The sequence below is a fragment of the Oryctolagus cuniculus genome, chromosome 6 (assembly GCF_051225735.1).
Source record: "Oryctolagus cuniculus isolate XC-2025 breed Fujian yellow rabbit chromosome 6, ASM5122573v1, whole genome shotgun sequence".
Taxonomy (NCBI): domain Eukaryota; kingdom Metazoa; phylum Chordata; class Mammalia; order Lagomorpha; family Leporidae; genus Oryctolagus; species Oryctolagus cuniculus.
In genome coordinates, this window is record NC_142872.1 from 60,333,805 (window position 1) to 60,350,639 (window position 16,835).

A 16,835-nucleotide genomic window follows, 5' to 3' on the forward strand; every position below is an offset into this window, starting at 1 on the left:
CCCATGTGGGAGACCCGGGAGAAGCTCCTGGCTCCTGATCAGCACAGCTACGGCCATTGTGGCCAACTGGGGAGTAAACCAGCGAATGGAAGACCTCTCTTTCTCTCTGCCTCTTCGTCCCTCTGTGTAACTCTTTCAAATAAATAAATAAATCTTAAAAAAAAAAATAAAGAGTAAGTTGCAATGCAGGGTAGAAATACGGCCAGGACTAGGGTTAAGGATTTGGCTAAGATTAGGCAGGGATTGTATTTCAGCTAGAACTGAAGGTAGAGTTGACATTTTGAAATTTTGAGCTTATTATATGGAACATTGCCCATGACAGATGTTCTGTGAATGGATTTACAGTCAAATGACTTTGAGAAACTTTGTACAAAGTTTCTCCTGTAATTATAAATAATGAATAATGTAATTATAAATAATGTATTTATAATGTAATGTATAAAATAATGTAATGTAATTATAAATAATGAATAAATGTAAATAGCATTATACAGCATGTTATTATAGAAGAGGCAGCTTACACTTTTATCAATAGTGTAACAGGTTTTTTTTTTTTTTTTTTGGCATTTCTGAAATTGTGTCCATGGAAGACTTATTTCAGAGTACTTATTGACATTTGTTTTGGAAATATTGAATCACAGTTAGGCCAGGCTGAAGCTAATAAGCCAGGAACTCCATCTGGGTACTTGGGCTATCTTCTGCAGCCCTCCCAGGCAAAGGGAGGAAGCTGGATTGGAAGTTGAGCAGCTGGGACTTGAACCAGCACTGTTACGGGATACAACCATCGCAAGCAGTGGCTTAACCCACTGCACAATGCTAACCTTTAGCTGTGGCATTTCTGAAACAGCATGAATGCGACTGGCGCGTGTGCCAGTTCCAAGTGACCCTGAAGCAAGGTCATGGAGTTGAGCATACAGCCATCAGCAGGTTTGGGAGGTGTGGTTCCCATCCCATCCCATCCCATGGGGCCCGGGTGGCCTCCCACACCCGCTCCGGGACTCCCACACCACTGCCACTCCTATTCTTATGATTCAGAGCTCAGTTTGTAAGAACTGGGGTGAGCATGCTCCCGTGACAGATTGTATTGACTACTATTCCTAAGCAAGGCCATGGAAAATGTGTATTATCAAAAAAGCCAGGCATGGATTCTAAAGCTTTTCACATCAAAATAAACTTATACTTTGACTCAAGTTTTCCATGAACTCTCTGGTTACCCTGTGTTCTTTAACATCCTGACTCCAGGATGCCATGTAAATCCCCTGTGTACAGTTCCTCTGGTGGGGGACTCTGCTGACCGCCCCCTCTCTCCCTGTGAAGGTAGGATCAAGGTGGTGGGTTGACTTGGCCTTGGCTCAACCTTTGGGAAAGAATACATTGAGATCACACCCTCTACCTGCTGCAGGCAGGGGCCTTTGTGTTGTCCCTGCGGCCCAGCACACGGTCATCCCTCAGCAAGCACACAGCTTCCAGGCTCCCTGGCTTTGTGCAGTGTCCCATCTTTAGGCACAGGGTCAAAAATATGCAGGAAGTATCCAGCAAATGAAAGGGAGCTTCCCTTGGTTTCTGGATGCTGTAGTTAAGAGAATGAAAATGCACTAGGTCCTGAGAGGAGTGAGCCCCTGTTTGGGGCAATGTCCAGAGCTCGTATAGTTTCCTTTCTGTTGGTCCCAAAGACCCCAGGCCCCAAAGCTATGCACCGTTTCTTCAGCCAAATAAAACCAACAGCCACTCCATCTTCACAATGAAGCTTGAAACCAGTCAAGCATTTTTTATTTAAAAAAAAAAAAAAAAAAAAGGAAAGGTCTAATGGTAAAGTATGCAGTCTACACATGCTACAGCTAACTGCTCACGCCCTCCCCCTCACATTATATATATGTAGGTAATTTGTGTGTGTATCGAAGGCAAACAACCACCACCACCAGAACTTGTCAGTCTGCCGACAGGGTATAAACATGCTGAATACCCAGGGCCCTCCCGCTACGCCACGATGAGCAGGAAGCAGGTGCCAGAGCCTACTGTTCCTGGAGAGACCCAAGAAACGGCCTTGTTCCTTGGTGGCTCCCTGCAGCAGGGCACATGGGTGGCAGCTAAGGTGACCACGGTTTATCACCACCCTGTATGTGAGAGGGGCGTTACTACTAATTACACAGACACAAAGGCATCAACAGGCATACAGTTGGGGTAAAAACATGGACAGTACAGGTGTATGGGAATCACTTATTGCTGTAATCAATCGGTGAGGACACCTTTTGCACGTTAGATCTGAAAGTGAAGGCCTCTTCAAGGTCAAAAGAGATTGAGCTCCTCATCCCTGACAGGAGCCAAGAGGGCGGACTTTGGAGTGGAGAGGAAGCTGGGACGCTGTAAGACGATGATGAGGGGCTCAATCAACTTAGTAGGGGAGCACCAGGAACCAGACATCCCGCAGCGGAGCTGGATGGCCCAGCCTGGACAAAGGGGGCTCAAGGCAGCCCCTGAGCAGGCCAGGGTTATGGTGCTTCTGGAGCTCTGCCTGGGTGGTGGACAACTCAGACATCATCATCTTGCTCATGGCAGGAGCAATTCTTTCAGGCCAAGGAAGTGTTCCCCACACGCTCAGGCTGCAATGCAAGCCGCCTTACATTCACTGGGGCCATAGCCTAGCACCAGGACATCTGTGGTCTGTGGTACAGTATGGCTGTCTGCTGTATACACAAAAGCCCCGAAGATGAGGCCTGGACAGTCAGCAGTGGGGAGACAAGATGGCCACATAGGGCTCAGGCTGTCTGGGGCCCATTATCACAGACAAAAGAAAAGGGCAAGACCTCCCAGGGGATGGCCGACAGCAACACTAAGAGACCCACACACAGTCACAAACGTCTGTGTCCTTGATGATGAAGTTAAGCCACCACCTATTTGAGCCCAAAGTAAACACTCGCCCATCCATCCCTCACCCAGGGGCCCTCCCGAGTCCTGGGGAGATTTAGTACCTGCCCTTTAACATGGCAAGTGTGTTCTCCACCTTCTACCTGCTGATGAAATCCCCAGTGGGCTTTGGAAAGGCTTAAGGCCAAGAACTTGACCTTACAGCTCATTACATGGAGGAGTTTTATGGCAGGGGCTTCAAAGGGACTACTATAAGCCTGGGACAGTCTCTAGCAATTTCCTGGGAGGATAGGGGCTCTTGCTAGGTCTCAGCCTGGGACAATGATATAAACCCACAAATGGCAAAGATTCGGAGCACAACATTTGTACCAATGCCTATTTTATCAAGTGGTGGTGCTAAACTTGATTTTTCCAAAAAAAAAAAAAAAAAAAAAAAAAATCAGTGGCACCATGTCTTTTTGCAAAGATGGAAGATAAAGTAGTTATCATGAGGTCATAAGCGGGGGTCAGGGGAGAAATAAGGCCCCACTGCTGCCCACCTTTTGGGCTGGCATTTAGCTTGTGATCTACTGAAATGTTTGACCAAACGGTGGAGGGGGAGACACCTGAACTCAGAGGGAGGGTCACCCGTGTCTCTTGAAGCCCTGTGAGCATTTTACTGCTGACGGCAGAGGATACATCATGGGCCTGGGGGAGGGAAAAAAATACTGGACTAGAGTTCCAATGTCACTATGGGGACGAGACTGGGCATGTGGCTCCACCCCCTGAAACTCAATGTTCTCACTACAAATCCGGGGCAGATGCTGTCCACCTCACGGGGTTGTCATGACCGAAGCTGAAGGAGGGAGCGTGTTTAAGCGCCGGTAACCTGCCCGGTGCTAGGTGTGGAAGCAGTCACCATGGCCTTGGATAACTCCATGGTGGAGCGTTGCATGTTCCACTGACTGCCCCCGGACTAGGGACAGCAGGAACGTCACTGGCCCTCAAGCCCACCCACTCCAGCCGCCTGGGGAAGTGTCCACCAAGGTAGCAGGAGCTGGATGCAGGAGTCCTACGGCCACAGATGTGACCCGAGGAAATAAGAGAGGAATGTGGCTTCAGTACCTACAGCTCACGCTAGCAGAGGAAAACAAAACAAAACAAAATCCAACTCTTCCCTGGGCAGGAAAATTGTCTGCCCACAGGGAGGCAGAGCCAGTCTGTTCCCACCCAGCTGGCCACTGGGAGGAGGGAGCAAGGCCAGTGACAAACTCCTTCCATGGAGTCAGCAGACTGAAGTCACAGCCAGGGATGAAGCCACACACATCCCGGTGTGTCTAGCACCAAGCACAGAGTAGGTGCTCACGAAATACGTGGAAACAAAAGCAAATCAGCAAAAAACATGTTGGGTTTTGTTTTCTGAATTGTGGTCAAATCCCACTTAACAGCTCTGCAAAAGCTGTTTGAACCCAAGTGCATCAAAAACTCAGGAAAACTATGCTACTGCAGGGGTGGGAGTGGGGCAGCTCTGCAAAGCCCTCCCCCAGCCCCTCCCCCAGGGCCTGAGAACAGGAGAACCCTGTCCTGACAGTCTCTGGGGTGGGAGTTGCAGGGCTGCTGGAGATGGGAGGAGGCTCTGGGCAGAAGCACTCAGAGCCAAGTGTCACTCAGAGCAGGACTGGGGCGTGGGGCGCAGAGGAGGCTATTTGCACAGAATCTTTGGCACTGCAATGGATGGCAGCATCCCCAGGAATGCTGGCTCTGTGGTCCCAAGAGCGCAGCCTGCAGCACACTGTAAGCTGGGGGTCCTTGGGAGGGGCGGGGGCAGGTTGGAGTAGCCTTGCTTCCGCAGGGTGGAGTAGGAGAGGAAGGGGCTTTGTGTGCTAACCCCCAAGGTGGCCGGCTTCACAGTGGGAAGAGCTCTGCCCTGGGAGCTAGAACCCGCGGGTCCTCGAAAGTTCTGCAAGGCCCACGCAGTGCCTCTTTAAGCCTCAGTTAACCCCATCTGTCCAAATGGGTGGAAGGAGTTCCCTGGGTTCCTCCCAAGGAGAAAACAGCCAGGTAGAGTGTCTGACAAAATAAAAGGAAGGAAGAAAACTATACACATACCATAGCAGGGCAGGGACAGGAGGAGTCTGCCTGCCCTTGGAGGCTCTGTCCCGTCAGGGGCTACTGCTTGCCATGCTTGCTTTGATGGAGAGCCAGTGCTGGTCCCTGAGCCACCAGGGCCCCTCAAGGCTGGCCGTGAGACCACCTCAGCTCCCCTTGCACCGTAAGTGCTGTCCTACAGCGGGACGAGCACAGGAGCAAGGAGCAGGGCTCTGTGCCAACGACTAGAGACCCAGGCACCCTCTGTCTTGGAGAAGCAGGTGCAGAGAGCCTAGGGTAGCCTGTGACACATGGCACAGTTGGGTTGGAGGGATGTGGGGAGGTGTGGGAGCAGCCGCAGTGCCCCCTCACCTATACTATAAGGAAGTCACCTGGGACACCTGTTCTTGGTACCCGGCCAGCTCTGTTCTCTTCCCTGCTTGGTTAGCCTCTTACAGAGGGAAGAGCACAGGCATTGAAGCCAGGCAGGTCTGGGTTCTAATCCTCTTTCCTCCTCTCCCTGGCAGTGTGCCCTTGGGCACATTGAACCCGAGTTTCCTCATCTGTAAAATGGGTACATTATAAGGAAGGGTTACCCCATGAATGCAAAGTGTCAAGTACAGAGCCTGGCACCTAGTAGCTACTCAGCAAAGGGGTGCTCACAGGAGGCACACCTTGTGAATGGCCCCTTGATTCAAACAACCTTGTGACTCTTGTCTAGGGAGACGAAAATGAAACACCCCGTGTTGGGGGGTGGCAACTCTTATTTAAAAGCCCTGGACAGATGGGAGCCTGCAGCAGGAAAGTCCCACAAGCGCGGTCCCAAGTTAGAGGATGGGACGCAGGGTGGCCGAAAGGACCTCCGGGCTCACTCCTGGGGATGCTGCATCTTGCTGGACCTCAGAGGCCCATGGGCCCCAGGCCTCGGGAAGAGCAGCCTTTCCTTGAGATTGGCCATGGACTTGACTTCTACAGGATGTGGTCCTTTCTGGCACCAGGCATTTTGGAAAGAGGGTGGGTAAAGCCACATGGCTTTTGGAAACGTGGAGAAGTCAGAGCAAGTCATCCTGAATTGCGTGGGACATCCCTCGCTGTGCCTCATCCAAGCCATGAGACCTCCTCTGGAGGTTCTGCAGCAGCAGATTCTGTCTCATCCTGGGGGCCTGGGTGGGTCATTGTCCGCTGCGGATGGCAATGCCACTGGCTGGAGGAGGAGTTCCCAGAAGGCAGGCCATGCTGATGTGGACAGAGCCAGGGCTGTGGCTTCGGAGCCTGTAGAGGGTGCTGTGATGGGAGGCATCAGACTCCCCCACCCTCCACCCCCCACCCCCCAGCTCCTGACGTCTCAGCAACTCGCTCAGCACCCAGGGGAGGGACGAAACCACAGGACTCCGGGTCTTCCTTCCTTGGAAGCTGCATGGAGAATGATAAATTAAGAGGCATATTAAATACGTGGGTAACCAGCAGGGACTGCGGGGCACGGAGGCTGAGGGGACAGCCTATAGCTTCTTGCGGAGATAGTTGGAAGGGATCCAGCCTTCCCAGGAAGGCGCCCCGCTCAGGACCTGGCAGAACCACCAGCCGCTGCTGTTCTTCTCCCGGACTTCGAACACCGTCCCTTCCTGGAAGCTGCTGGTGTCTGCGTCTCCTTCAAAGTTGGCCACAGCCACATACAAAGAATCCTTGGGGCCATCGGCGTTGGGGAAGGAAGCGGCAATGGCCTTCTCTCTGTGGTCCCCCACCCTGCCAGCACCCCACGGGCCTCGCACATCCTCTTGGCCTCCCGGGGAGTTGGAGAGAAATGGTTTGGCTTTCGGAGGAACTAGCAGGGGACGGCCTGGGGCAGGAGCTGCCTTGCTATCGTGGGCTTCGCGCTGTGGGCTTCGGACCTCTGGGAGGGGCCTGGATGAGGAGGACCCGGATGTTTTCTTGGGTGGAGGTGGTCTGCGGGGTGGGACCGCTGGCCTCTGAGCTTCCTGGAGAGGGACGGGCACGGTCTTGGGCGTGGGCTCTGTGTTCTTGGCCGGTCGCGGAGGAGCCCGGCAGGCTGCTTCCTTTGGGCTGAGCCCATCTTGTCTGCCCAGCCTGTCCTGGACGCGGCCAGGTGCTTCCCCAGAGAGGAAGTTTCGGCTAAAGGCCGCATCCTGGCCCCCAGGAGCTGGGTGGGCCTCGCCGTCCAATGAGGCTTTTTCTGGGGCCTTGGCAGGCCTGAGCTTGCTCCTGAGGTTGCAGATGTCCACTTGGTCTTCACCCTGAGGTGGCTCTGTCCTGGGGGAGGGAGATGGTTTGGGCCTAACCTGAGGTCTGGACTTCAAGAAAGGGTTCTGGGGTGCAGCTTCCGGCTTCTCGTCGGGCACTTCGGCCTTGGACTTGGGCACGGGCCGGAGGTTGGGCTTCTTGACCTCCTTGGCCAGCACCTTGTGGCCGCACTCCAGCCCCATGTCGTTCTTCAGCTGGAACACCTTGCTTTTGTCGGGTCTGGGCTCCAGTCTCCTGCTGTCCCGGGCCGGGGACGCATGCTTGGCCGGCACCATGGGCAGGATCATGCCCGGGGCCTTGGGCGACGAGCCCCGGAGCTGCTCCAGCCTCTGCCGCTCCCGCTCCAGCAGCTCCCCTTCTGACTTGATGATGGACTCCTTGCGCGGAGGGAGGCTGGGCTTCTCCTCCAGGTCGGGGTCCGAGATTTCCTCGTAGCCTGCCGACGCGGACATGTCTGAAGATGCTTTACGCAGGACGTCCTTCCCACCCTTCCAGTCTTTGGACCATGGCATCCCCAAGTCCACGGCACCATGCGGTGCCTCGGGCAGGGGCCGGGAGGGCCCGACAGCCTCACCTCCTGGACTGTTCTCCATCGCGGCTGTGTCCCCAAGCCGGAGCTGGGCCACCTCGTGGGGGAGGGGAGCCAGGAAGTTGGGTCTCGAGGCATTGCTGGTCTTCTTGTACTTGTCAATGAAGGTTGCTGGGGCCCAGCCCTCCTTATCTTCAATCTGAATGTACCACCAGCCACTCAGGTTCTTCTCGATCACCTGGAAGGGAGGACAGAGGGCAGCGGCTGAGTGCAGACCTGCAGCTTCTAGAGCTTGGATTCGGGGTGGGCTCTCCCAGACCCTGTGGTCCTCTGGCCCGGGGACCAGCAATCAGCTGCTTCTCCTATAACGTCTACAGGAGCCAGCCACAGAGATGCTGCCATGTACCGGGGACATCTGCCGTGGGGGCAGGATCTTGTCCCACCCTGGACTCCCCTAGGTAGCGGTCCCTGAGATGAGGACTTGGGGTCAGGCAGACCATGGGAGAGGCAATTCCAGGAAGCATGTGGTAAAAGTGAGAAGGTGAGGGGAGGGCCAGCCATGAGAAAGGCCTGACTGGGGTCACTGGGCTGTAACTGATCAGGGACCCTCTGAGATACCAAGAGGGTGGTGCCTCAGCAGGGTCGCGTGGGACATGGGGGCATTCATCTCCTGACTCCCAGTCCCTCCCCACTGTTGTGTGACCCTCCCTCCCCTCCTGAGGGGCAGGGAGCTGTCAGCCTGCAGGGCCCTGTGTGTAGCTGCAGGTTAATCCAGGTGGGTCAGGACACGAGCAGTGCTGCTAGTTTTAAAGTACAGAGCAAAAGCCACATACAAGTGTATTTCAAAAAGTTCTTGGAAAATAGAATTAGAAGGTATTTTTATTTTGGTGCAAAACTTTTTTGAAATCCACACACAGTATTTTTAATTTTCCACACAAGTTTGAGAATGCTCCCATATGTATGGATTTCAAAATTGTATATCAAAATAAATTTACCTGGCTGGCGCCGTGGCTCAATAGGCTAATCCTCTGCCTAGCGGCGCCGGCACACTGGGTTCTAGTCCCGGTTGGGGCGCCGGATTCTGTCCCAGTTGCCCCTCTTTCAGGCCAGCTCTCTGCTGTGGCCCAGGAAGGCAGTGGAGGATGACCCAAGTGCTTGGGCCCTGCACCCCATGGGAGACCAGGAGAAGCACCTGGCTCCTGGCTTTGGATCAGCGTGGTGCGCTGGCCGCAGCGCGCCAGCCGTGGCGGCCATTGGAGGGTGAACCAACAGCAAAAGGAAGACCTTTCTCTCTGTCTCTCTCTCTCACTGTCCACTCTGCCTGTCAAAAAAAATTTACCTTTTAAAATTTTATTTATTTTTAAAGATTTATTTATTTATTTGAGAGTCAGAGTTACAGAAAGAGGTGGAAAGACAAACAGAGAGAGCAAGATCTTGCATCTACTGGTTCACTCCCTGGATGGCTATAACAGTTAGTTCTGGGCCAGGCCAAAGCCAGAAGCCAGGAGTGTCATCCGGGTCTCCCATGTGGGTACAGGAGCCCAGCCACTTGGACCACCTTCCCCTGCTTTCCCAGGCCATTAGCAGGGAGCTGGATTGGAAGTGGAGCAGCGAGAACACAAACTAACACCCATTTGAGATACTGGTGCTGCAGGTGACAGCTTTACCTGCTACGCCACAGAGCTGGCCCAAACTCACCATTGTTTTTGAAAAAATGACTTATTTATTAATTTGAAAGAAGAGAGAGAGAGAGAGAGAGAGAGAGAGAGAGAGAGAGAGAATATATCTCCCATCTGCTGTTCACTCCCCTGGTGGCCACAAAGCCAGGGGCCAGGAAGTCCATCCAGGTTGCTGATGTGTGGCAGGAACCCATGTACTTGGGCCATTATCCACTGCCTCCTGGCACATCAGCGGGCAGATTAGTCATGAAGTAGATAAGGTGCCTGGCACAGAAGAGGTTCCCTCCTCCTCCTCCTCCTCCTCCTCCTCCTCCTCCTCATCATCATCACGTCTTGATGACAAACAGCCTAGAGGAGGAACCAAGGTGCTCCTAGTGGCCCTAGAATGCTGTGGATCCAATAACAAATTCTGAACACTAAGATGAGGCTGAGAAGAACCAAGAAGCAAAACTGAAGAGGAAAACAGAGCACATGGAATTTATTATAAGAAAAGAGCATCTGATTAGGCCAAAAACTTTAGTGACATCCAGCTATCACTGGCAGAGCCTACGCTGACATCATGAAAGAATAAAGCGGAAAAGCTTCCAGGACGGGCTGCATTTGTGCTTCCTGGAGAAGAACATTGGCTGAGCTCGTCACTGGCTCAGCTCGAGTGCAAGTAAGACAAAGGGCAGAAAGAAACGAGGGGAACGGTGCTGGTTGAGGTGAGGGTGGGGCTCAGAGAGAGACTCCCTAATGCCTCCAGAAAACACCAGGGGCCTATTAAGCCCCGGCTGCAGCCAGCATTGCCTTGAACCGCAGTGCCTGTGCATGGCGTACGGAGGGGCCCCTGGCCAACTTCTGAGGCATCTGAGCCCCACAGCCCCACAGCAGCAGTGCTGTTTGATTGCCAGCAAGCTCTAACAATGATGTGTTTGTAGAAAGCGCTGGAAACTCACTGTCAAAGGCTGTATCTTAAGTAAGAAAAAGGTTTCGTAATGTTTGCAGCTCTCTGGGAAAGAAACCCCTTGTAACATGCACATTGGAACTCTGGTTTCAAGACAGGAGACAGGGCAGCTTCCCCTGTAGGCAACAAACACAGGGAAGAGAGCAGCGGATCCAAAGCTAAGGTCAGGAGGAGGAAGGGGGAAAGGCAGTGGGTCTGGGAGGGAGGCTGCGGCCCAAGACTGCTGCACCAGGTGGGGGACTTCATGGTGATGGGACCTGGGGAGAGGGAAGGCCCGGGGTGACTGGCAGGAAATGAATGGGGATAACGAGGCAGAGCAGCCGGAGGCTGGCCCTCCTCAGTGCCCTCTGTCACGTTCTTGTTGTGTCCAAGCACAACAGCAAAGAAGGAGAAACGGTGAGTGTGGAGGCTTGGATCAAACGCTGCTCAGTAGCTAGCGCCGAAGCCGGTGATCTGGCACCGAAACCAGTGGAAGCAGACTAGCTGCTTGTGAATGAGGGGGTCTTCAAAAAGTTCACAGAAAACACCTATGATGAAAAAACTATGCAAGGATTTCAAATTTTTGGTACCAAAATAAACTTATCTTTTAATATCATTTTCCTTGATCTTTTGGAAATCTCATAGACCCCCACTGGGGCTGACTGCTGAATCTCTCTCTCTCTCTCTCTCTTTTAAGATTTATTTATTTGAAAGCCAGAATTACAGAAAGAGTGAAGGAGAGACTCACAGAAAGATCTTTCATCTGCTGGTTCACTCCCCAAATGGCTGCAATGACCAGGGCTGGGCCAGAACAAAGCCAGGAGCCAGGAACTTCATCCAGGTTTCTCATGTGGGTGAGGGGCCCAGGGACTTGGGCCATCCTCTGCTGCTTTCCCAGTCACATTAGCAGAGAGTTGGACAGGAAGTGGAGCAGCTGGGACTGATATGGGATGCTGGCACTGCAGGCTGCGACCTAACCCACTATGCCACAGCGCTTGCTCCCTGCTTCATCTTCTAACACAGCTCAAGACAACAGCTAGTACCATGAAAACACTGGAAATAAATAACAATACTACTGCAAAGAATTCACAAATGGGAAAAAAGAGATAAAAAATTATAATAACAGAATCTTATTTATTTATTTTTTTGACAGGCAGAGTTAGAGAGTGAGAGAGAGAAAGGTCTTCCTTTCCATTGGTTCACCCCCCAAATGGCCACTACGGCCAGTGCACTGCACCAATCCGAAGCCAGGAACCAGGTGCTTCTTCCTGGTCTCCCATGCGGGTGCAGGGCCCGAGCACTTGGGCCATCCTCCATTGCCTTCCTGGGCCACAGTAGAGAGCTGGACTGGAAGAGGAGCAACCGGGACAGAATCCGGCACCCTGACCGGGACTAGAACCCGGGGTGCCGGTGCTGCAGGCAGATTAGCCTAGTGAGCCATGGCACTGGCCATATAACAGAATCTTAAATGAAAAATAGTTGACATCCTTACAGAGACACAGAAGGGCATCAAATTCATGATGGAACACATGAAACAAGAACAGGTGACTATGAAAAAGCATCAAGAAGAGCTGTTGGAAATGATAACTGTAACTGTTAAATAAGTGTCTGCCTAAATGTCCACTCTGGGAAGATGACTTTAGATCTGGAATTCAACACTAAAACAGGCATTGCAGAGGGCAAAATGACAACAATTTTCATATTGCCAGGAAAGCATTGTGTGTAGAAGTGGGGAACTGCCCTTGGTTAAGAACACACAGTAATAAGAGGGGACCATTTGTGGAAAAAATGGAATTGGAAACTAAGTTCATTTTAAGGTAAAGCATTAAGGAATCCATGCATCATTTTTTCATAGTACACATTTTTTCATAGTACCGCCCATGAGCTTTTTGAAGACTCTTTGTAAGCGGCCCCCTGGGTGCTAACACTGGGTAGGTATGATGGGAAACCAATGCAAACTGGCTTCCTGGAGGAGGCAGAGGGATTTGAAGAGTGAGTTAGATTTTGATATGCCAAATTCAGTTGGAAAAATGGATTTGAGGGCCTTGCCTAAGAGGGCAGGATGAGCTGGGGAAAGGAAGGTCATTCCTGGCAGAGTGAGGTGGGAAGGGCTGACCTGACCAGCGGGGAGAATAATAACCCCATCTCAAGTCAACAGTCACAGGATTCAGCAAGACGGAGCATGGGCCCAGCACCTGATCAGTGCTGGCTGGGGTCTGAATGTGTCCCCGCAGAGTTCAGGTGTTGGAAGCTTGACCCCCAAATCCATGTGTTGTTTGGAGGTGGGGCCTTCGGGAGGACACTGGGATCAGGTAGGGTCCTGAGGCTCCCATGACATGAGTGGCTTTGTAAGAGGAAGAGCAACTGAGCCAGCGCTGGCTCTTCACTGCCATGGGACGCCCTCTGCCATGTGACGATACAGAAGGAGGCCCTCGCCAGATGCCGACCCAGCCTCTAGGACTTCCCAGAACTGCGAGTCAAATAGCTTCTATTCTTTATAAACCACCTGGTCCCAGGCATGTTGCTATAGCAACAGATGACAGAGGGCTAAATGTGAGCCGTTATCATTTTTACTCTCATTTTAGGTACATACAAGCCACACACACACACACCAACCCCTAAGCCAGGGAGTCTACACAAAGGTGACTGAGTTTGCACTGAAACTTGAAATGATGACCAGGAGTTCAGCACAGCCATGTGGGCATCCTAGGAGTTTTCTGCAGTTAAATAGCTCCTGTGTTCGGGGGCTCACAACCCAACTGGATGAATTTATTAATTCAACAAATGTTTAGTGAGAATCTGCCATAAGCCAGGCTTTGTGCTGTGTTCACTGCTGTGAACAGACATGATCCCTGATCTCAAAGAGTTTATGTTCTAGTGGAGGAAATGAACTACAATATACCCACTCACTTTTCACCCACCTACACACCTATGCAACCAACCAACCAACCAACCAACAAGGGCCCTCAAGCAGAAGTGTGGGGCTCTGGCACGTCAGGGGAGGAAGAAAGCACCCGCGGCAAAGGTGACTGGCCAGGGCATCCTAAAGCTACAGAGGGAGGGCAGACCAAGGTGGAGGCAGGGACCTTACGGATACCTAGAGACCTTACGGACACACCATCCCTGAAGTGTGGCCAAGAGAGTGAAGATAAACCTGTAGCCAGAACTGGGGGGCTTGGGTCCCACTATCAGCTCACCAGATGATGATCAGTTTCTTCATCCATCAAATGGGGCCACACGCTGAAAGCTCCCAACAAAGCTGGGGCGAGGGGAGCTGAGATACTGTGGTCCCGGGACTTCTGCAGTCTACAGCTGTTGAAGCAGATCCTCCTCTCTCTCCTGGTGGCAGCAGCCCACTTTCCCCTGGGCCTCCATTCATCCCATGTGAGATGCAGGGGTGGGAATGTGAGGTGGGCTGGCCAGACACCCTGAGGCTGGGGCCTATTCTGCCTCCACCTCACTTTGGGATTGCTGAGACAACAGGCTACAGTCTAGAGCTGCTGGGGCCATTCTCCTTGCTCTTGGAACAAAGTCTGATTAAAGCCAACTTAGAAGAGAATGGAGATGAGACAAGGAAATATGAAGCCCTGTTTACATGCAAAGAACCAGCCCTGTCTGCAAGCACACTCACAACCCCTGCATCCTGGTGGTGGTGGTGGTGATGGTGATGACGGTGATTTCTGCCCGGGCAGTCTGCCTATACTGACGGAAGATTCCTATGAACCTACTTTAAAACATGCTTTGAGAAGCTAAACATTCACTTGCTCAATTCCTGTCTTTATAAAGTCTCCATCCAGCTACCGCCCTCTTTCTTGCTGTTTCTCATAACTAGGTCCTCATGTTTTGCAGTCAATGCCTTACTTCTTCACCTCCCACTCACTTCCTTCCCTGGTGATCTGGGTGACGGTCCCACCTCTCCACTGAGCTCTTCTTGCAAAATGGCTGGTGACTTCCCTCCTGGCTCACGAACGTGCCTGTACAGGCGTTACCCCATACATGGCTCCTGCCTCCATCAAATGTCCTACCTGCTCTTGGTTTTGCCGCCACTTCCTTCTGCTTTTCAGACTCTCCTGCACCTGCCGGACCATCCTTCCAATACCCATCTTCTCAGGGTTTCCACCCCAGCCCTCTCAGACTCTCACTCTTCATTCAAAAAGTCAGTAGGAAAATGAAAATAAAAAGATAAATTTATTCTGGTGCAAAGAACTATGAAATCCATGTCTATGAAAAGTCTTCAGATAGTTCTTAGAAAATGCATTATGATAAAAAAAAAAAACTGTGCCTGGATCTCAGAATTTTTGCATGAACACAAATTTATCTTTTACTTCCACTGCCCACAGACTTTCTGAAGTACCTTCATACTGATCACTAAGCTATGGACTCCAAAATGTTGAACTTGAGACACGCACGTCCAAATACCTATCAATGCCTACATCTGTGCGCTCATCAGCCGGCTGCACCTCCTCATGTGGTCTTCTCCCCCAAACCCTATTCCTCCCCAGTCCTGCTGGAATGACGTCTTAAACGCCCCCATGTTTTTACATGGTAGGCACTCAATATATGTGTGCACAATGAACAACAATGTAGTTTTCTATCACAGGTTAAAATTCAATTCAGAATGTTCCTGAATTCCACCACTCCAGCCCTTAACTCAAGTAATAGCGAAGTGAAAACACAGAAAGATTGCTTTTTCCTGGAACATCGTGATGCTTCGATGCCTCCCAAAGCTAAGGCTGGAGGAGATGTGATTGATGGGCTAGAAGGACACCGTGGCCATGGAATGCAGAGATAAGCTTTTAACTGACTATACGGGGCAGCCTGGGCCAGACAGCGTCTGATGGAGCAGCTGGCAAGCTAGTGGGGGTCGGGGAGGAAGGAAGGCACCCACAAGGGGATGCTGGAGTGGGCTGGGCAATGGTGCCTGTGGTCTGGGCTGTCAAACTGTGCCCTGTGCTAAGCATGAGCTGTGCTATGTCTCAGAGGAGCAAGCAGGGTGAAGACAACTCCCCATGGGGCCGGTGCTATGGCAAAGTAGGCTAAGCCTCTGCTTGTGGCACTGGTATCCCATGCAGGTGCTGGTTTGAGTCCTGGCTGCTCTACTTCCAATCCAACTCCCTGACAATGCACCTGGGAAGGCAGCAGAAGACAGTCCAAGTGCTTGGGCCCCTGCACCCACGTGCAAGACCCAGAAGAAGCTCCTGGCTCCTGGCTTTGGATCGGCTCAGCTCTGGCTGTTGTGGCCATTTGGGGAGTTCTGAACCAGTGGATGGAAGAAGATCTTTCTGTCTGTCTCTCCCTGTCTGTCTGTAACTCTGCCTCTCAAATAAATAAATAAATAAAGAACAAAACAAGACAACTGCCCAGGGCCTGGGCACACACCAGCACAGAAGTTAATGGGGAGTGCTCCAGGAGTTTGCCCTGGGAACCGGTGGGGGCCTCGGCTGTCCCTTGGTACCCGCAGGGCAGGCATTAGTTCCAGCACCCCTTGTATATTCTGAAATCCACAGATGTTCAAGCCCTCCTATAAAGGGGCACAGTGTTTTGCATACAACCCACGCACCCCTCCTGTATCCTTTAAGTATGGAGAGATGACTTACGATCCCTAATACAATGCAGATCCTATGTGAAGGGTCGTCAGGCTGTATTGTTTAGGGAACAAAGACAAAGTCTGTACCTGCCTGGGACACAGGCCATGTTTTTCTGAGTAGTTCTGGTCTGCAGTCAGTGAGTCTTGTGGGTATAGAACCTGTGGCTCTTACACATGCTGCAGAGATGTGTAAGGGAACTTCTTCCTGAGATGGGCTTTAAAGATTTATTTATGGGGCCAGTGCTGTGGCTCAGCGGGTTAAAGGCCCAACCTGCAGCATCAGCATCCCATAAGAGTGCCGGTTCAAGTCCTGGCTACTTCCAATTCAGCTCTCTGCTAATGCTGTTGCAGCCATTCAGGGAGTGAACAGAGTGACAGAGAAAAAGGAGAGAGATCTTCCATCTGCTGGTTCACTCCTTCAATGGCCAGGGCTGGGTAAGGCCAAAGCCAGGAGCCAGGAACTTCATTTAGGTCTCCCACTTGGGTGCAGGGACTCAAGTAATTGAATTATTTTCCACTGTTTCCCCAGGCATATTAAAAGGAAGCTGGATCAGAAGTGGGGCAGCTGGGACTTGAACTCGTGCCCCGATGTGGGATGATGACATTGTAAGTGGTGGATTAACCCTCTGAGCCACAACGTCAGCCTCTCCCCTGCTTTAGAAAACTCTCAAGAAACATCTTTGCCTGTGGATTCTAATCCCTGGTCCATGTTGCAATCCCAGTACTTACAGGCTCTCTTGGGGGCCTGGGAACACCTTTGAACTCTAACCCCAAAAACGGGGAAAGGAAAACTGCAGCAGCAGTCATGATTGAGGCTGACCTTTATGCAGGGGATGCAGCAGATGAGCAGAGAAGTGGGAAGGAAAGCAGAGAGGAGACCGGAGAAGTGAACTCAGGGGGTGACAGGAGGAACACAAGGCAGCC

At 51.9% G+C, this 16,835-nt stretch overlaps 1 protein-coding gene across 2 annotated transcripts in view; it reads right to left on the minus strand.

Moving 5' to 3' along the window:
- Positions 1 to 1,735: 1,735 nt before the first annotated feature.
- Positions 1,736 to 16,835, minus strand: part of SH3PXD2B (SH3 and PX domains 2B) — a 107,801-nt gene continuing 92,701 nt past the window's right edge. For both annotated transcript variants that reach the window (XM_089336212.1, XM_051843617.3), the window contains one exon: positions 1,736 to 7,958. In XM_089336212.1, coding sequence (XP_089192338.1) covers positions 6,432 to 7,958 — 1,527 coding nt within the window. In that variant the 3' untranslated portion in view covers positions 1,736 to 6,431. The remainder of the gene's footprint in view (positions 7,959 to 16,835) is intronic.